Raw genomic sequence first — 24385 nt, forward strand, 5'->3', positions numbered from 1 at the left:
ATTACCTAGAGATATTGTTAAAGCTCAGTTGGGGCAATTTGAGAGAATGAATTTTTTCTTTTAGTCAATTGTGTGTCTTGAACTCAGCCTGGGCGCTGTCCTTGAGCTTTTTTACTCAAGGCTGGTACTCTACCACTTTGAGCCACAGTGCCACTTCCAATTTTCTCGTGGTTAATTGGAGATGAGAGAGAGTCTCATGAACTTTCCTGCCCAGGCTGACTTTGAACCACAGTCTTCAGATCTCAGCCTCCTAGGTCTTTAGGATTACAGGCATGAGCCATGGAACCTGAAGAATGAATCTTTTTATCTCCCCAAACTTTATATGTTGAGGCCTGTTTCAAATGTGATACTATTTGGAGGTGAACCCCTTGTGAGAGGTGAGGGGGGGTTAGGTCATGAGGACATCTAAGCCTTCATGAATGAGATTAGTCTACTCTTTATGGACACCTCAAGAAAGACGGCTATCTGAAAACCAAGAGGGACCTTCACCAGATCTAGAATCTGCTGCCATCTTGATCTTTGCATCCTGGACAATAGTGAGAAATTAATTTTGCTGTTTATAAGCCTTTCAGTCTATAGGATTCTGTTAGTATCACATGAATGGCTCAAGGCAGCCATAATGTTGGAACTAATGTTGACTGGTTTCAACTCTGACAAGAGAACTATTTAGTGATACAAAGTGGAAAATTTGGTTCCTGTTCCAGAAGGAACCAAATTAGCAAGGCTGTCAGTAAGGGAAGAAAAGTTGGAGCATCTCAGAAGGAAAAAGGTGAAAAAGAAATCTTCAGCCTCTCCAAACTTGGAGCCCCTCAGCAAGCAATGAGAATTTGGGTAACGGAAATGGAATGTAGAAGCACCCTTTTGGGACTAGAACTTGCCATCTCGTTCCAGACTTCAGAAATGCATTACTTATAGTTGACATAAATTTCTCCTTAGAAAATTTTTGCTTAGGGTATCATATACTTAAGAGCTTTAAAAATATGCACATACACTTGAGCTGGGCACTGGTCACTCACATCTGTAATCCCAGCTACTTAGGAGGCTGAGATCTGAGGATGGTGGTTCAAAGTCAGCCTGGACAGGAAAGTTCATGAGACTCTTACTAACCACCAGAAAACTGGACGCGGAGCTGTGGCTCAAATTGGAAGAGCAATAGCTTTGAGGAAAAAAGCTTGGGGATAGTGTCCAGGCCCTGAGTTCAAGCCCCATGACTGAACAAAAAAAATACATGTATTAGGGTGTTTAATAGCGTACATGTTAAAGGTGTGTCCAAATGTCTATGTAGAAATTGCCCTCCATTTTCCCTAACAGAACTGCTCCTGCTTTATTCTGTAATGGTTCAAAACTAAAAGAGTGTTTTATTCGTGCACTTTCAGTCAAGCACAAATCGATGGCCTCACCCACTCACTTGCCCGCTCACTTGTGTACTTGTTCACTCCATAGAACCCTTCTTAGGGCATCCTCCATGCCTAGCTCTGGGCCATTTGCAGTCATTTTCAGCGTAGATGAGCAGAAAATTACTCAGCCACGTGAATTTATGCAAACCCTTTCTTTTGGAGTAATAGAACTGTTCTGTAAATCTGGCTTTTACACAACACCCGCAACCATGGAAGGAGAGTGCCTGGGTTTCCCATATGCATACAAGACAGCCAAGACGACAGCTCCTTACACCAACCTAAAAAGCCTGCTGTTGGCAGAGTCCTCCTGGCTCCTTTGCCCTCCTGGAAACTGCTGCAAATGTCAAAAGAGCTCAGGTAATCTCCAGAGGGTCCTTTTGTGCAGACATAAGTTCCATGCTCAGATGCATCTATAGGCAGCTGGGTTCACTGAAATAGTTTCTGATTTGCTCTTGAAAAATGCTAGGTTTCTTTTTTTGTTTGTTGTTGTTGTTTTTTTTTTTTTTTTGTCAGTTGTGGAGCTTGAACTCAGGGCCTAGGCACTATCCCTGAGCTTTTTTACTCACTCTACCACTTTGAGCCACAGCACCACTTCCGGATTTCTGGTGATTAATTGGAGATGAGAGTCTCATGACTTTCCTGCTCAGGCTGGCTTTGAACCATGATCCTCAGATCTCAGCCTCCTGAGTAGCTAGGATTACAGGAGTGAGCCACTGGCACCCAGTGGTTTTTCTTTTTAAAAAATTTTTAAATAAGGTCAATACTATTGAAATTCATTTCTTTGTTGTACTGTTCTAGATCTTGGTAGTCTAGGGACTGTGTGACTATTTTAAATCTTGATTTGAAGTCACCTTGATTGTTTTGCTTTTTAAAAAAGCTGGGTGCCATTGTCTCACACCTGTAATGCTAGCTACTCAGGAGGCTGAGATCTGAGGATCAATGTTTGAAGCCAACCCGGGAAAAAATGTCTGTGAGTCTCTTATCCCCAGTTAGCCACCGAAAAGCCAGAAGTGGGCCTGTGGCTCAAGTGGTAGAGCACTAGCCTTAAGCATAAAAACTCAAGGACAGTGCCCAGGTCCTGAGTTCAAGCCCCAGGACCAGTGCATGCGTGCATGAACATGCGCAAACCCATACAAGCAAATAGCTGAAATGTCTACAGAATCAGGTAATGATAGAGTGGGCTCTTTTAAAGGTTTTGAGGGGGAGTTGGTCCATTGAGACTGCTGATCTACAAGGACATAAATGGAAAACTAGCGTTTCTTAGAGGGGAGAGGAAATGACAAGCATTGTAGTGAGCCTTTACCTCTGCAGAGAACAGAGGTGCTGCTCGTGACCAAGGCCCAGCCACAACCTCTGTGCCACCACAGGGCTCTGTGGATACTTGATTTTGTGAACAGTGGCTCCAGTCCACCAAGTACTCACCAAAGTTTCCCCGTCTATGTATATATTCTAATTCACATTGATGCAACTCCTAACTAGAAATTCTGCAATGTACATTTTCATCTGTAGTTATTTATTTCAAAGATAAATGCAATGTCTTAAAAAAGTCAGTTCCTTCGAGCCATGTGGCCTGGGTTTTAATTTGTAGCATCTCACATTATTTACTGCTTCTCACTTTATTTATTTATTTGAATATTACTTATTCAGTGGGAGAAAATGAAAATATTTGTAAAGATGATGTAACACTTCAATTTCTAATTCTCTTGAGTGATTTTACATTTTCATTATATTTCTCTACTAGAAATTTCCATGCACTAGGAAACAAGGACAAATTAATCATCTCCCTCCTCCTTCTCCTCTTCTTTCTCTTGCCTTTTGTCCTCCTCTTCTTTCCTTCCTTCCTTCCTTCCTTCCTCCCTCCCTCCCTCTTTTTCTTCCTTCCTTCCTTCCTTCCTTCCTTCCTTCCTTCCTTCCTTCCTTCCTTCCTTCCTTCCATATTGTTTTTTTTTTTTTTTGCCAGTCCTGGGACTTGAACTCAGGGCCTGAGCATTATCCCTGGCTTCTTTTTGCTCAAGGCTAGCACTTTGCCATTTGAGCCACAGCACCACTTCTAGCCTTTTCTATTTATGTGGTGCTGAGGAATTGAACCCAGGGCTTCATGAATGTAAGGCAAGCATTCTACCACTAAGCCACACTCCCAGCCCCCCTTTTTCTTTTTGAGTTAGGGTCTTCATGCATTGCCCAGACTGCCCTGGAACTTCTAATCTTCCTGACTTAGCTTCTGTAATCTGGTATTACAGGTATGTATTACCATACCTTGCTTGAGACAAATTCTGAAGGATGCTTTCCCCCACTCTTTCCCCAAAGATTAAAATTTAAATGATCAGTTCTTCCCATTTTCTCTGAAGCTGCCAACATTGTAGAATTGCAAGAATACCTGCCCCCGCCCCCAGCTTTTTTATAGCCTAACTTTGTGAGCCATTTCATGGCTTTGCCTAAGATTGCAAGTTTTAATACCAGTGAAAAACACTTAAAATTTTGGAAAGTATTTCTGCTTCCACCTGTTGATGGTAGATTGGCTAAATCAGATTAAGGTTATTTATTGCTTGAGAGAACACCTTGCCTCTGTCCTTCAAAGCTTTAGCAAATATTCTCAAATAAAGCCCTGGAGCTAGGAACCATTTATTTTATGTATCTTCCTAAATAAGAAGAATTAAAAAAAGAGATACAGGAAAAACAATACTTGGGGACCAGTGATCTCCAATATCCTAAATTTACCCTTCATTGAAATAGGTTCTTTTTCAATGGGAATTAGTGAAGAAAATAATTGGCTAGGGCTCAAGAAAGTGCTATACATATTTAGCATCTCCTGGTTCTGTTTATCCTCAGTGAGCACATTCAGGCTGTAAAGCTGAATTTAAATTAGGATAAACACAACAAAACAAGCCACTAACGTGTGTGTGGGGGGGCGGGGGCTGTTAGGGCAAGAAATGAAGCCACCCCAAGAACCATCACTCAGGTCTACAGTCCAAGGTGTTTTGGAGAAAAGAAAGTCCATTGTTGTGGCAAAATTAAATATATTTTGATAGTTACAGGCGATATTTATCTATCTGTTCAATCAGAAAAAAAAAGTTGCCCTCATCACTGTAACATGCATTACGTTTTCAATTTCCTGCTAGTAGTGTTTTTTTTTTTCTGAATGTGCTTTTGGGTGAGACCTTCAAATTTCTCATTTCTCACAACAAAGACCACAACTTATTACAATTATGCTGATGAGTTTTTCCTCATAAAATTGAAATCTTGGTTTTCATAGGTGACCAGTCTGCTCTCTTATCTCTAATGATCAGGTAGTGTTTGACAGATGTGAGCAAAGAGGGCCAGACTAACTCACCCAAATGGGGTTTCTCTGTCTTCTTGTTCCTACTGTAAAAGACCCTTTAAAAACACATGCACAGAAGCTGGGTCCTGGTGGCTTATGCCTGGAATTCTAGCTCCTTAGGAGGCTGAGATCTGAGGATTACAGTTTGAAGTCAGTCTGGACAGATAAATCAGAGAGATCGTTGTCTCTGATTAACCAGCCAAAAGCTGAAAGTGGGGGCTTGGAATATGGCCTAGTGGTAGAGTGGTTGCACTGTATACATGAAGCCCTGGGTTCGATTCCCCAGCACTACATATATAGAAAAGGCCAGAGTGGTGCTGTGGCTCAAGTAGCAGAGTGATAGCTTTGAGCAAAAAGAAGCTAGGAACGGTGCTCAGGCCCTGAGTTCAAGCCCCAGGACTGGCAAAAAAAAAAAAAAAAGCTGAAAGTGGAGGTATAGTTCTAGTGGTAGAGTGCTAGCTTGAGCAGAAAACCCCAAACAGGTGCATAGGGCCTCGAGATCAAGTCTTATTACTGGCACAAAAAAACCCAAACCCAAACAAACAAAAAAACATCAGTAGGGATAAATCCCAATGTACTGTGATGGAGTGACCTAAGTGTTGTCTATTAAGTATTCCCTAATACACTGACAGTGCTAAATGAATGACAGTTATATAGTAACTTCATGATCATCATTCATATTAATCCTTCTAGACACAGTTGTTATTTCCCAGAAGAGAAAACTGGCCCTTGGGGAGATCAGATGCTTTGTTTGGGATTGCAGAGGTGTGTGGGGATGGACTCAGGGCTAGTTACTCTTCCGTTTGTCTGACTCGAAAATCCATGTTCTTTATCCTGCCTGCCGTGTGAAGATGTATTTCCCCTGCCTACCTGTTACTTCAGTGAGTCTAGCTTAGTATGAATATCAGAACCAGAGTTCCACACATTGTTTTCTATTTGATCAATGTCCTTCGCTTGTAAGTATAAATAAACCTGTATCACCATTTGATTTTACCTCGGTATTCTGAACTTTCTACCTGAATATCTTCTCAAGATTCACTTATTTTGTTATGTATTCCATATGGAGAAGGCTGGGTGCTGAGCTAAATGGCAATCAGAGCAAGGTCTTTATGAGTAATGGTTAAAATCTGACTGCTCTAGTCAATGGTCTACTTCTGTGTCCTTGAACTTGAGCCCAGCCTCCCTCATTGTTCTGAACTGCGACTTTCCATGTATCCCTATCTTTGATCTAGTTCTCATTTTCTTTCTTTTTGGCTTATTTAAGAATATGAATCATAGCTGGGCACTGGTAGCTTATACCTGTAATTCATGCTTCTCAGGAGGCTGAGATCTGAGGATCACCACTTTAAGTCAGCCTGGGCAGGAAAGTCTGTGAGACACTTATCTCCAATTAAATCACAGAAAAAGCGGGAAGTGGCACTGTGGCTCAAGTGGTAGAGTGCTAACCTTGAGTAAAAAGAGCTCAGGGACAGCACCCAGGCCCAGAGTACAAGTCTCAGGACTGGAAAAAAAAAAGAATATGAATCATGTCCACAATTTATGGACCAAGAAGAAAGTGGGATGCAGTCTTAGGCATATGGCATACCTAATAAACTGAATGCTTATGTGGAGATTGACTACTGACCACAAGGATATTTAATATGCTTCCTTCTTTGATAAGGCTCTGCTTACCTAGAAAAATAGTTTTCAGAAAAGCAGATCTGGTTCTTGAAATACTGACTCATGTTCCAGAATTTTCTTCCCTACCTGCCATTTTTGAGTTGGAAAAAATGTAGACACAAATAATATTTATTTTCTTCCCTGACTTTCTACTGAACACTAAATATTAAAAAGGGCATAGTCTTGGGCTGGGGATATGGCCTAGTGGCAAGAGTGCCTGCCTCATATACATGAGGCCCTGGGTTCGATTCCCCAGCACCACATATACAGAAAATGGCTAGAAGTGGCGCTGTGGCTCAAGTGGCAGAGTACTAGCCTTGAGCAAAAAGAAGCCAGGGACAGTGCTCAGGCCCTGAGTCCAAGCCCCAGGACTGGCAAAAAAAAAAAAAGAAAGAAAGAAAGAAAAAAAAAGGGCATAGTCTTGCTGAAACTCAATCTGGTTAAGGCTGTTTATAAATGAACAAGTCTGGGGCTTGTACAAGACCCTGAGGACCTTCAGTCCTCAGCTCTGGGGGGAAAAAGAATAAATTAATAATTCTCCCCTCAATTATAACAGCTCAGAACATTTTTTTTACATGTGTAAATTACAGTATGTTTAACAATGCTTATCTCATGTGGTATTTTAATTCTTGCCTCTAAAAAAACAGATCGTGTAATGTTAAGTAGAATTTGTAGTCATTGGTTCTTAAGTTCAAAAACTCAGTAGTAATTTCTGGTTTTCTCTGCAAAGTTTTATGTCATTGGAGGAACAGTTCTCTCAGGTAAAGATCTGGAAGCATTGAGGCCTTATGATGGATCATTAGTCATTTTGTTGTGTGGCCCAATTGGAAAGCCTGCCAGAAGACTGGGACAGGCTTTTGGCCTAGCTCTGAAGCATGCACCTCTTTGCTCACCACCAAGATGCCTTGCTGGTTCCCCACGACCCTGATACCTTCAAGACTAAGTTTCTCAAGCACGGTACAGTGTAGATTGTGCCAGTCCTGGGGCTTGAACTCAGGACTTATGTGCTGTCTCTGAGCTTTTTGCTACAGGCTAGTGCTCTATCACTTGAGCCACAGATAAGAGTCTCCTGGACTTCCTGCCTGGGCTGGCTTTGAACTGTGATCCTCAGATTTTAGCCTCCTAAGTAGGTAGGATTACAGGTATGAGCCACAGAGTCTGGCCATGAGTTAGGTTTTTCAAGAGACTCTCGTATGGCTAGAGACTTCCTTGAAACATCCTTTCTAGAGGGAAAAATTGGGAGAAAGTGAGGGAAGGGGTAACATTGTCCAAAAAGTAATGTATTCATTAATTGACTTATGTAACTGTAACCCCTCTGTATGTCACCTTTATAATAACAATAAAAATAAAAATTAAACAAAAGAGAAACTTCCTCTCCAGTTCCTTTGATCTACCCAAATAAGAACACTGAGATTAGAAATTAAAATACTTAGTGTTTATTTGGTAAAGTTTATACCTCTCTACAGTTTCCAAGTGTAAGTATGTCTACGTGTATATGTATACATAGGTAAAAAAATATATCAAAGTGAATATATGTGTGTGTGTATGTATGTGTGCACGCACAGGGTAGGAAATTGATATAACATACTCATAGTCTCAAAGCTGATAAATGACAGCATTTGTGTTTAAAAACACATGTTTGGCTGGGTGCCAGTGGCTCAAGCCTGTTATCCTAGCTACTCAGAATGCTGAGATGTGAGGATAATGGGTTAAAGCCAGCCAGGCAGGAAAGTCATTGAAGACTCTTATTTCTGATTAACCACCAAAAAAGGGAAAGTGGAGCTGTGGCTCAAGGTGGTTTTGTCCTTGGGCAAAACAAGCTCAGGGACAATGCCAGTTCCTCAGTTCAAGCCCCAGTACTGGCTCAAAGATAAAACAAAAACCAAAACAAGAAAAACCATGTTCTTAGCTGCTACATTTTCGCTTGGAGATGTTATTTTACTTCATTATTTCAAATCAGAAGAACATCTGCATATAAACATTAAGTTTCTTCAATTTTATTACTATTATTATTTATTTTTGTTATTAGTGGTGGTGCTGGGGTTTGAACTCAAGACCGTGCATTTACTAGGTAGATGCTCTACCACTTGAGCCACACCCCCCAGTTCCTTTTTACTTTAGTTATTTTATTTTGAATACGATCTCTTATTTTTGCCTGGGCCCGTCTGAACCATAATCTTCCTGGCTAGCTGGGGTGATGAGCAGGCTTGGTGTTTCCCTAGTGTCCCTCCCCCATGGCCTGGTTTGCTGGGGGTGATGAGCAGGCAGTACCCCATCCAGCTTGGTGTTTCCCAAGTCCCTCTCTCCCTGGGCTGGCCTGGACTCAGCATTTCCAATCTTGAGCAGCTAGGATTATAGCCATGCACTGATGGCTGATTCCTATATGTTCTTCACCATATTTGAAAACAATGTGTTTGCACGACCTTCTGGTTGGGTGTGCTTATTCAGTGCTGGTTGTTGTTCCTGCCTCTCTACCTATCTCTCACCAACCCATGGCTGTGGAACAGAGACTAGCTACTGTCAAAGGCTTTGTGCAGTCAAGGGTATCTGCTCCAGGCCATAATGCAGAGCCCACTACTAGACTTATTAGATTGTAATTTTTCATTATGGCCTGTGGTCATTTTAAGAGGCAACCTTCTAGCCACAGCAAATCCTTCAGTCTCACCAAACATGCTCTGTTCAGCCTTGGTTTACTCATATAATAGCTTGTGTAGTGTTGAATAAATTCAGTAGGTTCATCTCTTTTCTTTTTCTTCTTCCATTTTTGGGCCTATCCTGGGGCTTGAACTTAGGGCCTGGGTGCTATGCCTGAGAATTTTTTGCTCAGGGCTGGTGTTCTACCACTTGAGCAATACCTCTACTTCCAGCTTTGTGGTGGTTAATTAAGTCTGACAGACTTTCCTGCCTGGGTTGGTTTCAGACTGAGATCTTCAGATCTCAGCCTCCTGAGTAGTTAGGATCACAGATGTGGGCCACCAGCAGTCAGCTGTTTTCTTTTATACATGCAAAATAAGTATTACTGGAAGGTTGGTTCATGCCTGTAATCCCAGCATTTAGGAGGCTGAAGTGCATGACTTTAGGACCAGTCTGGATTTCATAGTGAGGATATAGCTCAAAATAAAAACAAAACAAAATCGCACCAACCAACAGAAAGGGTAAAAATAAAACAACAAGTTAATGATACTTAGTTGTGTTTTACTTTCAGTTGACTGTCCCTTTAAAGATGGAAGGAGGGGCTGTGATTTTTTTACCTGCTTCAGCTCAGGAAATCTCCACAGCGGGCCAGGGCTTAATTTCATCAGGAAACATTCCGAGCTTCAGTTAAAATGTAAAATGCTTCCCTTAACCCCAGGATAAAATAAAATTTCATTTGCTTTTACTTTTCTGTAATAATGCCAATAAGGAGATATTGCCAGGGGCATAAGGGAAACCAACTCCACAGCAGAACAAATCGATGGTAAATCTACTTGCCAAATCAGGAACATATGGAGTGTCACTAGTGTGTGCACACACACACATATCAACCTCCTCAGACACCCCCCTCTAATCTCTCCCTCCCCTCCTCACCCTTACACCTCCTTACCCCTTCACACTTCCTCTTTCACGCCCCCCTCCTACCCCTCTAAGTATCCAGGATAAGTTGGTTGGATATCTGTAAAATAACATTTCGCTAAGATTCACACCTTTTCACACTGCTCACACATGCACAGACTTTCCCACAGGTTTGTGTGAAGTTATGAATGAGAGCTTTACTAACCCGATCAATGGACAGCGTATATTGGGTGATGATGAGGAGAGATGGTTACATGTCTGAGCCCCACTCTACACCCCTTGATCCTAAGAGCTGGTGCCATTGTCACCCCTATTGTTTCAGATGAAGAAGACAGGAGGACAGGAAGTTAGCTAGCTGCCCAAGGTCTTATAGATGGTGAACACCAGTGTGGTTCCAGAGCCTATTCTCATTACCTGTGCATTATGCTAATATAGTGTGCTACATTTCCAAACCAAATACAGTTTTCTACTTGTCAGTGCGTGAAAAAGCTTTGAGCAATAATGATGACAAAGACGACCATGATGGCAGCCATTTGGTACCACATGCACAGGCACTGCCATAGGCTTCTTTCTTCACATACTCTCTCATTTCATCTGTACACCTCAGAGGCTTTGATTTTATTATCCTTATTCTGTAAATCAGGAAAATAGGCCTAGAAAGTTCATGAAATTTTCCTCAAAGTCACATTTGCCAGCCAGGGATTCAAATGCCATCACTCGTGTTTATTCCAGTGCCTGCGTCTCATTCTTACACAAATCCCAATCAAGTGAAGAGAACTAGAATGTTCTCAGCACAACCATAAATAATGTCAGTTTCATAACCACTAATTGCTCAGAGGACATTTGCTACCTTACCACATTAGGAAAGTTTGGTATGATAATTTAAAATACTCATCAACCCTGGGTAAGGTATGCATTGTTACTTTAGAATATAGTATCTGTAGAAATTAGTAACTCTATTGATTACTGTCTATCTCTTGAATTAATGGCTATGAATGGGAAAAGTTAGAAAGGTATGAAAAAATTGGAAAAATTTCCATATTTGTTTATAATAGTGACTGGTGGAAAAAGGAACAAAAAAGAAGCCTTCAGTGTATTGACATTTTTCACTTCTATTTGCTGAAATCAAGTTATAGGAGACACTCCCAGATCCCGACACTGAGAAGCACAACAGCAAGCCTCAGATGGTAGGATTTCTTCCAGCTGAGAGCTGAAGGCCAGCAGACAGAAGGAAGCTTCTGGTCAATGAAAGGCAGCCCCAGGATTGCCTAACGCGGTTCCTGAACTTGAAGCATGGGGATGAGGCCCATGTCCCAAGATGACCAGAAAGCCTAAGCCCAGTCTTGAATAGGACTGGAGTCAAAGCCAGCCTTGTCCCCACTTTCTGTTCCAGGTAGCCAAGCAAAGCCGGGCAGCTGGGAAGGGAGGAGGAGGTCACTGGATCAGAAGCTCCTGTCTGGTGCCTGCTCTGGAGACGGAGCCTCGGTAGTCTATCAGGAAAATAAGCTTTTATAACTTAGGTTTAGATTTTAAGGTCATTATGAATGGGAAATTTTCTGAATTGTGTGAAATAGTTGATACACACAGACAACACACACACACACACACACACACACACACACACACACACACACACACACGCCCCAAGTAGTTGCTGCTTCTCTTTTTTTGGTGGTAGGTGTTCATGACTACTTGTAAGGATTGCAACAGAAAGTGTGATGCTCATGAAAGAAGCTGGCTAGCTCATCTACTGAAAATGTTTCAATTGGGCTCTTTCTGCACGTGTTTACAAAAAAAATCACAAGACTTCTTGAGCAGGTACTACCGATATACTGAATGTACTTTTTTTTTTTTTAACTTTAAGAATGTTATGTTCTTTTTTTTTTTTTTTTTTTTTTTGGCCAGTCCTGGGCCTTGGACTCAGGGCCTGAGCACTGTCCCTGGCTTCTTCCCGCTCAAGGCTAGCACTCTGCCACTTGAGCCACAGCGCCGCTTCTGGCCATTTTCTGTATATGTGGTGCTGGGGAATCAAACCTAGGGCCTTGTGTATCCGAGGCAGGCACTCTTGCCACTAGGCTATATCCCCAGCCCAGAATGTTATGTTCTTTATCAGACTATCCTAAACAAGCTGGGTGCTAGTAGCTCTTGCTTGTAATACTAGTTACTTAAGAAGCTGAGATCTGAGGATTGCAGTTTGAACCCAGTCTGTGCAGGAAAGTCCACGAGACTCTTAGCTTCAACTAGCCAGCAAAAAACCAGAAGTAGAACTGTGGCTCAAGTGGTAGAGCAGTAGCCTTGAGCAAAAAAGCTCAAGGATAGCACTTAGGTCCTGAGTTCAAGCCTCAGAACTGACACACACATAAACACATACATGCAAAACATTCTCAAAATATTAAAAAAACACCCAAAAAACATTTCCCCCTATCAACAATCTCCCCAATCACAACATAATTTTTACGATAAAAATTTTAAGATAAAGTCAATTTCTATGCAACCTATAAGATATTAGTCAATTTTCTGCTCTGGAGATAGCCCTGGGGGAGAGATAGCCCTGCAACCCAGGGTAGAAAAGGTTGGAACTCTAGGGCCCTGACAGTTTAATTGGCTAAATGATGTGTTATTAAGATGCCAGAAGAGTAAGCTAATAACCCTTCTAAACAGTAATGCATTCCTCCATCACAAACACTCAACTCATGGGAAATAATCCTGCATTTTTCTTGAATGTTGGAGCAGGTAAAAAAAAAAAAAAAAACAAGGTCAGAGGGAAATAAACACCAGTGGATGTGGTTTCTGGAATTCTTAGCATTTACATTTGAAGGGCCACCTGCTCATGGGCTGTTCTAATTCTGGCCACAGCTTTAGGTAACTGCATCCAGTACTGACCTGATGTAAGTATGAGTTATAGCTATTCAAAACAACTTTTCCTTCAGCCTAATACCCCATCCCTTCAGAAATCTTAATAGGCTTTGGTGAGTCTCTATTTCAAGCCTGCTGCATAAAACAATCCTTTGATGAAAAGGGATTGGAACAAGGGTTAAAGCAGACACCGAAAGGTTACTGTGGAGGTCACAGCGTGCGTGCGACCCTCCTTTAGTATGGGCAGTGTGCACGTGTGATAAGATGATTCATTACACGAGGCCTCTCTTTGACAAGCTCCATCGTTCAGCCCTTGGGCGCCTGACGGGACAATTCTGCACCCGCCCAGGAAATAGAACAAGGTTAATGCATCTATGTTTACTCTTTATGTAAAAATTTTTAAAAACCCAAAAAACTAGGGCTTAAGACAATTTCTGTGCTTCCCAAAGCAGAATTCTAGGCAATAATAACTCTGGGAGGAAAAATCTTGGCAAAGATGCCAATGTTTTATGAATTTTATGATCACAAATAGTCCACTGAGGCTCCCCCCTCCCCCCATGGTCTTGATCACTGGGGCTGGGCACCCTTCAGAGCATGTGCTTCGACCTTTACCTTTCCTTTTCCCTGCCCTTTCCTTCTTTTTAGTGAGGCTCATAGGGCTTTATCTCAGGGCCTAGGCACTGTCCCTGAGCTTCTGTTGCTTAAGTCTAGTGCTCTATCACTTGAGCCACAGTGCCATTTCTGGCTTTTTTGAATAGTTTATTGAAGATAAGAATCTCACGGACTTTTTGGTTCATACTGGCTTTGAATGAGGATCCTCAGACTTCAGCCTCCTGAGTAGCTAGGATTACAAGTGGGAGCCACCCTGCTGGCTCTGGTTTGTTTTCTTAAGCTGCTCTGGGGACATGTGTGTATGGGAGGGGTGTGGGTGGCATGGATTGAAGCTCTATCACTGTCACTTTGGTGAACATGACATAGGTGCTAGGAATTATAAGGCACTGGCACTCTCGTGGGGATGGTTTAGGGGCCTGACAGGCTGAAGATAATCTACAAACTTCCTGTTCTTCTACGGGAGTTTGCTGCACCAAGGCAGACTTGCAGTTGGCATCTGTCTAATGTGCCCTTTCTTTTTGTTCTTTTTATAGACCTTTTTCATGCATTCAGAAGTTGACTTTATTGAGGTCAGCTCAGAAACCTTCCAGCAATTAGGAAAGGAAACTTAACCAGTTTCCCTATGGTATCCATGGCTTTCCTTTCTGATAAAAGTGAAAAAAAAATCTTTTAAAACAAAAGCCAAATTGAAATTTTAGTTCCAAAATTTAACTTTTTGTTTGTTTCAAATATTATTCCAGAACCGAAAGGGAACTTCTTCCACTATGGTCATAACAAGAGTCTTCGTATACAAATTAAAAATAAATAAAACTTTGACATGGTAGGGGAAGGAAAGAGAATAGAAATAAAATCTTGCTTCTAAAATATAGAAACACCTCTCAACCCTTCTCCTGTTCTTGACATTGCTGGTAAACATTATTTATATGTCTCCAATAGTTGCAGTTCCATGTCACTGTCATGCAAAAGCAATTTATTTGCTCTCCGAGTTCAGTCTGCCATAAAAATGCACTCGGGTTCCCATCTCCCACTCACCTGTCCTTGTGCATTAGTAACTAGTTGACCTGTGACCCCCTGAAGACTGGAGATGGCATTGCCAAAGGCCTGCGAGCTGGCTACTGAGCCCATAGCCACTGCAGCTGCCGCCGCCTGACTTGCTAGCGGATTATTAACCAGCTGTAAAGAAAGAAAACAGCAGGGTAAAAACCACCACGACACAGCACAGGGACACAGCATTAACTCAGGGAAGGTCACTCCTGCCCCAGGTTGCTCATGCAAAGGCCCCTAAACCCACTAGAGGAACCTGAGGGAACATTCTGCCCTTTCTGAAGCTCTGGCTTGGCAGAGGTTGGAAAGGGGGCTGGAGGGAAAAACCTTCTTCATCAGCACGGGCTGTCTGGTTGGAGGGTGGGCTTCGCTTCCCCCTCCCCCCCCCAGGAGAGAGGAGCCCCAACCTAGCCTGTGGGGGGGGGCTGAGAGATGACTTCAAAGAATTCCTTGGCTTCTCTTCTCTAGAATTCGTAAACCCTGAGGGAATGTCTGCTTTCCTTGAAGTCATCAAGGAGGGCTGGGTGGTGGTGGGGAGAGGAGGGTATGAATTGATTCTTAGAGTTTTTGTAAATGGATTTATTATTTCCACTTATGAAGCCAAGTTTCCTTTAGGGTAGTTGAGTGAGGCAGGTGTCTCATCCCTTTCCTCCTTCAGGGGAAGAAGAAAATCAAAGTAATAGAAAAGGAAACCCCACATTCGGTGCTCTCAGAAGGCCTCCTGGGACATTTTGGTCACTTCTGACCATGAGACTCAAGGGCAATGAGACAAGTCCTGTGGCGACCAGTGAGGTTGACATTGGCTTGCTGTTTCAGCTATCACAGAGCCTGCCTCTGGTCTCTTTTCCTGGGACAGCAGTAAAACAGAGAGGAAGAGAGACAGCGGCAAGAGACCACCAGTCTGAGAAGAAGGCTATGGCTGCCAAATCTATTTCTCCATGGAGACCAGTTCAATATTCTTTATCCTGCCAATTTTCCACGCCACAGGTTTTCAGGCCTTCTGACCATGAGGCAGAAGTGTGGCTTGAACTAAAATCTGCATTTAGGTTAATGACTAGATATAAATTCAAGAAACATTTAAACTATTTTCACAGTATTGGTTTTGATACATGAATTTCATTTGTATTTATTCTAGGGTGTTATTTTTTTCCCCTCTATAGTTTCTCCCAAGTACAACAATCGCTGTGTATAATAATGTATTTCCTATCACTGGGTCCCACATCCATGAAATTCCTGCATTTTAGTAGAAACCTGCCAAGACTCAGACTTGGTGGAAAAAAAATTAATGCCACATATAATTCAAGTCCTGGAAGCTCTTCTGAAAATGTTTCTTTTTCTTAAAACTTTCTTCTTTATCCTCTTCAGCCTCTGTTTCAATTTCTCTTGTTTCCTCCTCACTTTTAAAAAATGTTTCTTATGATTTAATTTCTTCAAGAAATTGCCTACAGTTTATTCGATCCGATAAGCAACAAAATACAAATCATCGGAGGGAATAAAAAAAAAACTAAGAATTTATTCTGCTTTCATTAATGTGATATCCTTGTCTTATTGGCTTATTTATTTATAACCAAATCACAGAACTAGTTCTACATACAGTAATTCTATGGACCTAGTACATTGTTTTAATAATGAAAACCTATCTTCAGGTCATTATTTTATGTCTTTTGCTTTTATCTGTCTCCTAAAAAATTAAAAGATAATAATTAGTCTTATTTTAAGAAGAAAAAAATTCACATTCTTTGGCCTGAAGAGAAACACTGTCTAATCCTAGATTACTACCATGGGAGTTAACATTCAAATTGCTTTCTGTCTTGTTTTTCTGAATGGAATGGACATGAGGTGACTCATGTCATATGTAGAGAGAAAACTATTCTAGCTTTATTACCTACAATGAAGGATCCACATTCCAGAGGCAAGGAGAACAATACCCCCTAACTTCCAGCTCAGAGGGTACATTGTAAGGCAATCTCAGGTCATCTGTTAGTTGCTGTGGTTGCTATGTTCACCTTTCTTTTACATAATCCAAGTTGAAATCATAATGAAATTCCCACGTTTCAGGGTCATCCCAAAATATACTCTCTACTCTTCAAAGGAGATTAAACTATGTGCATTTTGGCTTTAGTGTCAAGTGGGCAATTTGGATCATGATTTTTTAAGAAGACAAGCAGTTATTTCAAATTGATAGGAAAAAATAAAAATAAAAACCAGCAATTGTGAGGCACTTCCTTAATATCTAAGTCAATCAAAAGTTCATGTAGGGATTTATAGAATTACTATGCATATCTGGTACAAGAATGGTCATTAGGAATTCCTTTCACTACACTAGTGGTTTTTAACTCAAGTATTTGATGGAATTACAGGAATTACAGGAAGAATAAAAGATGATTCTGAATGTAAAGCAAAACATCTACTTAAAAATTAGCTTCGGGGTCCTTGGACTTGAAGGCTAGAAATGAGTAAATTTCTTTGTTCAAAAGAGTTTCACCAGAGTATTTAACACATACACACATATGATTGTATTTTAATTATATTGACCTTGATGACTCTCACTTTCTCATCCCCACTATTCTTATTACTCAGTAGCTCTCGGTGAGTTTCATTTTGTGCTCTTCATTCACAGGTGCAATGCATTATACTATGCATTTTCAGTTCTTCTCTCCCCTGTCATCCCTCAAACAGTCTCACAATGACAAACTTGTTCACACACACACACACACACACACACACACACACAAACACATATACAATCCTGTCAGTATTTATGTATACATTTAACTTTTAGGTCTAGCATCTACATATGAAAGATAATATTCTACTTATGGTCTTCTGAACCTGGCTTACTTATCATGATGACCTCCAATTCCACCCATTTCCTGCAAGTGACATAATTTCTTTCTTCCTTATGGTTGCACAATACTTCTCTGTGAATATACATTTTGTCGATCCATTTATCAATTGTAGGACATTAGGGTTGTCTCTAGAGTATGGCTATTGTGAACAGTGTCACAGTGACATGAATGTGCAAGAGTCTTTATGGTATCTTGACTTACATTCCTTTGGACATGTGCCCAAGAATGGTGTTGTTTGGTAATTGTAGTTTTAATTTTTTTCCTTTTGTCAATACTGAGGTTTGAACTCAGGGCCTCATACTTGCTTGGCTTGCTTGCATGCATAGTAGTTTTCCCCCAGTTTTTGGAAATAGAGGAACTTTTCAGGAACTTTTCTGCCCAGGCTTTTCAGTCCTCTGTGTTACAACCTCCTGCAAAGCTCCTGAGTGGTATGAGCTGCTGGTGCCAGGGTCTTATTTTTAGTTTTTTGAGAACCCTCCATTTTGTCTTCCATAGTGGTTGCACTAATTTACAATCCCACCAATAATAGTTAAGTGTTCCTCACTCCCCATTCTCACCAGTATTTGTTGTTGTGTTCTTGATGATGGACATTCCCACTGGAGTAAAGTAAAAATCTTAGTTGTTTGATTTGCATCTTTTTTTATAGCCAATAATGGCCAGTTATGACCATTTGTACTTCTTCTTTTGAGAACTGGCTATTCATTTGCCCATTTATAAATTGGGTTGTTGATTCTTCGGGAGTTTTCTGAGCTCCCTGAATTTCAGATTATTAATTTCTTTTCAGATGAAAGACTGGCAAAAATTGTCTCCCATTCTGACTAATGCCTGTTTTTTCACCTAGTGCTTTCTTTCCTTGCTGTGTAGAATATTTAGTCTCATGCAACCATTTGAAATGGGTACATTCTAATTGCTGTGCCAGATTGCTTCAGAAACTACAAGTAGATAGATGTTGTTTATTGGTAGTTTAGTTCCTCTGTAGCCTAGCCTTAAGTTGAAATCTAACTTGTTCTTCTTTGCTGTCTTAATGGAGCAAATGCCAAATTGGATAGCCATCTTTCCTCCTGTCTGGCTCCCTGGTGAGTCTTTGTGAAGGGTTCTGGGTTCTAGGGGGATGTGGATGCATGCACACAGGCAGGCGGTACAAGTCAACCTGGAACATACAGTACTTGAGGTGACCACGGTGGTGTCGACAGAGGCTGTGTTATAATTCTTGGCCTTTCTGCCCATGACTGCCAGGGCAGGGATGTAATGTGCATTAAAAGAAGTGGCAGGAGGGGGAGGGGATGGTCTGGAAACCATAAGTGTTTCCCTCACTCCCTCAGGTCATGTCACTCTGGATTGTCCCCAGTCACGTCGTATTAGCAGCGTTCCTCTCAGTACCTCTTTTTGATTGGAGACCCAGGGTAGATTTGGACAGCATTGAGCCTGTGCACAATAAATGCACATAATAAGCATCTTTAAGTTCCAGGGGTAACTAGATATTTTGAAGCTGCTCCAAGTTTATGGATTCAGATCTTTCATTGTTAATGTAACCTAAGCAGCAAAAGATGGCCCAAATGAAGTTTGACTACATTACGCCAACGTGTTTTCAGCAGATCAACTGGAAGAACATGCTGGGTTCTGGTGCCTGCTTGCTTATAAATGAGGGTTCTTGTGCTATATCCATATGGGTTCTGGGCCTGAATATATCAAACTATAATTCTAGAAGCCACAACCAGGCTAAAAAAGCCACGTACAGGGAAGAATTAGATAACAAATAATTTTTTTTTTTTTGGTGCCAGTTCTGGGGCTTGATCTCAGGGTGTGGTTGCTGTCTCTAAGCTTTTGTGATCAAGGCTAACACTACTGTTGGAGCCACTGTTCCATTTCTGGGTTTTTTGGAGAGTTAATTGGAGAAAAGAGTCTCACAGATTTTTTTAAACTACAACCCTCAGATTCCAGCCTCTGGTGCAGCTAGGATTACAGGTGAGAGCCACAAATAACCTTTAAAAATTTTATTTATTTATTTTACAAGTAACTTGTGGTGCTGTGGATTGGATCCAGGGCCTTGCACTTGCGAGACAAACATTCTACTGATGAGCTATACTCCCAGCCCTCCACATAAAATTTTTAAACAAAGCTTTGTATCACTAAAGTAGGACTCCAAATCTTGCTCATCCTTTCCCGTCCAGACAGGAATGTATTGGGAGAGAACTCAATGAGATAACTGAACAGCATCTAGCATGTATCATGTTCTTCAGAAGAAGAGTTCATTTTGTTCATGAGGACTTTAAAGCAGTCCGATGATCAGAATTAGTGCTCATCTACACAGATATCTTCTTCTGTTGGGAATAATATGAGCTAGGATAATTCATTTTGCCATCAGCTAACTCAGTGATTAGATCAGGTAAGTTTTATGACTGAAAAGGCAAGTATGGTGTTTAAAAGTATTTTAAATTGAAAGCACTAAAGAAAAAGTATTTTGAATATAGCTTTACTTGCTGGTTGGTTCCTTTTCTAGTTGATAGAACACATTCATTTATAGGGAAAGCACTGTTTTGATTTTGAAGCCAGGGTTTGATAGTACATTGTCCACAGATTTAGTTTATAACTTCTGTTAATTTCCCTTAAGGACATTCATTTTACGTTTTATTCCTGTTTCATGTCCAAATGTTATGAAATAGTCGACCCTGTAATTGCTTATTTGATAGTGAAGACATGCATTAAAAAGATTTGTAAGACAAAGCTTTAAGAGTTGCAATAGTGTACCCTATGTTTCTATATCAATATACTGTTGAATGTTTATCCCATGAGAAGAAATCCATATTTTCAAATCTATATGCTTGCTGCATCTCCTTGTTGCCTGTGCACAGTCAATGATGATAACATGAATGGTATCCACAATGATCCATTTGATGGCATCATATGTATAAGAACTTATAAATGCCACTTGGGATGACATCACCACAGGATGGAGGAATGCTTTCCTCCAAGTTGTGCCTCATAATCTTCTCCAAGAGACTCAACATTTTGCATCCTGGTAAAGAATTCAGGTTCCACAAACGTTAACGTTGGCCGTCATATTTTCCATGAAAATGCGTCGATTACATGCTTGTATTGTTGCAAGTCTCATCACAAAAATATGACAGCACAATGAGGCAAGTTAGCTATGATGTGTCCTGGAGCTTGGCCTCAGGCTCTAGGTGCTGTTCCTAAGCTTCTTTGGCTCAAAGCTAGTATTCTACCACTTGAGCCACGCATCACTTTGAGCTTTTTCTGAGTAGTTTATTGGCGTATGTGTTTCACAGGCTTTTCTTCCCGGCTGGCTTTGAACTGTGATCCTTACAGTTAGCATCCTGAGTAGCTAGGGTTATAGGCATGAACCACCAGCACCCGGTGACATATTCTGATTTTTGTGCCTTGATTCCAACAGCACAATTGGAATGCAGCAGCCTCAGAATCTTTTATCTTTCCTTTCCTTTTCTCTTTGTTATTATTCATTTTCTTTTGCACTACTAATGAGACTTGAACGCAGGGTTTTGCATTCTTCCTTCTCTTTTTTCTGCTCAAGGCTGGCTTTCTACCATTATGAGCCACAGCTCCTCTTCTGGATTTTTACTGATTGATTGGAGGTAAAATTCTCCCATATTTATCTGCCTAGGCTGGCTTTGAACTGTGATTTTTAGATCTCGGCCTCCTGAGTAGCTAGATTATAGGTATGAGCCACTGACACTGACTTGAAATCTTAAAATTTTTTTTTTTAGCATAATTGCCCATGATCATTCTATCATTCTTCTCATTAGCTATGTGGGACCAGCTGTTTTTGCTACTAACTTTTCAATTTAGAGTTTTGGAGAACTGAGTTACTTGCCAATTTTCCAATGATATAATCATGTTTACATAATAGGGTTCAGCTCCATGCACAAGGAGGGTCCTACTCCATAAACTGTCCAAGGACAGAAATTCTGGCACTCAGGGCCCTTCTGGACCTTGCTCTGCCCATCTCATATCTGTTTATTTGTGTCCTTTATAGGACCCTCTATACTATACTAAGAAACTGTTTTCCTGTTTTCTGTGAACCTCTATAGCAAATTGTTGTATCTGAAGAGGGCGCGGTGACAATCCCTGATTTATATATAGCCTAGTTGGTAGAATGATGGGTAACCTAGGAACCTACAACTCATAGCTTCTGTGAGGCCAACGACTTGTGGGATGTCCACTGACTTCAAGCAGTTATCAGTGTTGGAACTGGAAGCACTAGAACATCTTGTTGGTGTCATAGAGACCCGGAGAATCCCACATGGGAGGAAACCCATGTTCTTTTGGTGTCAGAAACATGACAAGGAATAAATGTCCTTGTAAATAGCATTGCTTGCTACTGTGCAACCCCCTTCCCTTTCTCTTATTAATTTCTTCACCTTGCCAGCACTTTCCCTGTTTCACTATGTCAGAGGTGATGGTGAAGGAGAGACTGACATGTACCCTATTACATGTGGCTAGTATTCACACAGTCAAAGATATTTGGAGGCAAGGAAGTGAAGCAGGAAATGATAAACTAGCCAGGGAACAGTCTGCAGCTCTGAAGGGGCATGGCAGTCTAGAGTGGATGCTAGTGACAGAAGTGGAGGTGGGATTCCACGAGGCCCAGAAAAGGGCTCTTCTGAGTCCATTCACCGGTACCTGCTCAGAGTTGCACAGATTCTGCTTGCAATTGATAGGCCATCCTACTTTCAAAGGGGAAATGGCACAATGTAATGATGGAGAGCTTGAGTGCTGTAACCATATAGCAAGGTTACTCTTTCCATATCCTTTCTGTCTCTCTCTATGTCCCAGTTACTTCAGTTTGAGTAAAACCTGGAATAGTGGTGATGACTTCATAAATGAAGTCAGAGCTACAGTATGGTGAGCGTAGCTCTTTTTTAGAGCATGTGATTATCATGCATGAGGCTCTGGGTTCCATCACCAGCACCACCATCATCACCCTCACCACTACCACTATCATCACCGTAACTATCACCATCATGATGAACACCATTACCATTACCACCACCACCATCACCACCACTACCACCATAGCCATCATCGCCTTTATTATTACCACCATCACCACCATCATCACTATGGCCACCACTACCACAAAACAATAAACTATCTACCCCTCTGTATGAGAATACATGCAAAATACTGGAAGAGTTCCTAGCATATTGTAAGCTCCATGTAAGTTTTACTTTAATAATTTTATTCCTTGTAGGCACTTCTGTTCACAGATGTTTTAAGACCAAGTCCCCTCAGCTCCTCATTCTCCCCAGGCTAACTCTGATGGTTCTTTTGCAGATCATTGACTACCTCACTGTTTGCATTTGCTATCTTCATTTCTAGAATTCTCTTTCCTATAGACACATGACATTCTCCCAGAGCAACTTCCTAGAGGCCCTTTAATTGGCTACTTTATCCAATACCATCATCCCTCATGAAGAGATTCATGCCAAAGACAGCATAAGGAAGTAAAATGATGGCTAGAATGTGTTTCATAGCTGTGGTGGGAGGGAGGTAAGACATGGATGGACCATTGTAGAAGCTGAGTCATAGATTTATGTAGTTCATTTGACTATGTTTTATATTCTTACATAGGACTGTATTTTTCCATCATAAAAAAGTCCTTAAAGATTCCCTTCTACTCTCTATCCAGAATCCTCGCTTCATGGCACTGATTAGAAGCTGATGTATTATTCAATTATTTCCTTATCCTCTTTCCTCCTCTCTGTATATTATAAATTTTAGTTCACTGCTGTGTCTTTGTGCTTTTCACAAAGCCAGGTGCCAAGAAGCACTCAACAAATGTGTATTATGTGAATATGTGAGGGAATGAGTCAGAAATATCCATCTCAGGCCTGACTGAGACATTGGTAGGCTCACCCCTTCAATCTTTACAGAAAAAAGTAAAACCTTTGGAGGCAAACTTGTCTGAATTTATTTAAATACACACTTTACAATCTGTCATATCAAACTGGACTAGTTGGCCTGAGCTTTGAATCTGGAGTCAGTCCCAAGAGCTCCTTTGGGACTCCTTCCCCCACCCCTGCCCCAGGTTTCAGTTGATCCTGTGAACAAGCATCAAGGAATCCCTGTGCATGGAGATTCCTGGGTAGTGAATAGGCCCAGAGTGGGCTTTCTGACCATAGCTGGAAATTCTCTAGCATAGAAAACTCAACCACGGTGGCATCCAAAGTAAAGCTCAGCTCTTCCCTGGAGATCTTAAACCAAAAGATCCCTGATGCCCTCAGGCCTTGCCTGGCTGGAGTTAGATGGAGATGGGGCTGTATAGAAGACTTTATCTCTTGGTTGGAGGTCATCTGTTTCATTTCAGCCAATGATGAACCACATGTAGAATTATGGCCCCATAAGACTATAGTGGAGCTGATAAAGCTCCTATTTGCTAGTGATATAGCTGTCATAACATCACAGCAGAACATGTTACTTATGGACTTGTGATGATGTTGATGTAAACATGTCTACTGGTCATATGAAAATATAGCCAATTTGATTATGCACAGTAGTAATACTCTGTATTAGAAACAAATGGCCATGTATTGGTTTATGCATGTGCTATACTACACTTGTTATTGTTATCTTAGAATATACTGCATATTACAGAAAAAAAACTCGGTGCAAAACAGTGATGCTACACAGACAGCAGCATCACTCATCTCTGTTCATTATGTCTTTGATTTCATGAAGAAGGCACAGCTGGTGAAGGATCTCTACTGCCTAGGGCTGTGGAAGTTCTATATTCACACAGTGATGAAATAACCTAGTGCCACATTTCTGTAACTGAAGGTTAAGACTGTTAATTGTTATTCTTTAATAACTGAAGTGCAGTGGTAAAGATGGAGTTGGGCTACCGAGATACATATATCCCCTAGTCCAGTGTCCTGGACAAGAGCAAATTCCAGGGAGACAGTGTCATAGCTGATGGCGGAAGGGGCTGCTTTCCTCTGTGATGTAAAATGTGAACAATACTGCTTGGAGGCAAGGTGATCGTGTGTCCGCCATGAGTTACCCTATCCACACATGTCCTGGCTGTGGTGGGACTTCGTGGGGTATCAGGCATTGGACAT

The 24385-nt window shown here is 41.2% G+C and overlaps 1 protein-coding gene across 2 annotated transcripts in view; it reads right to left on the reverse strand.

The window, feature by feature from the left end:
- Pou6f2 (POU class 6 homeobox 2) overlaps nt 1–24385 on the reverse strand; it is a 386522-nt gene that overhangs the window by 35937 nt on the left and 326200 nt on the right. For both annotated transcript variants that reach the window (XM_048337791.1, XM_048337792.1), the window contains one exon: nt 14428–14568. In XM_048337791.1, the coding sequence (XP_048193748.1) occupies nt 14428–14568 (141 nt within the window). The remainder of the gene's footprint in view (nt 1–14427; nt 14569–24385) is intronic.

The sequence above is a fragment of the Perognathus longimembris genome, chromosome 2 (genome assembly GCF_023159225.1).
Source record: "Perognathus longimembris pacificus isolate PPM17 chromosome 2, ASM2315922v1, whole genome shotgun sequence".
NCBI lineage: Eukaryota > Metazoa > Chordata > Mammalia > Rodentia > Heteromyidae > Perognathus > Perognathus longimembris.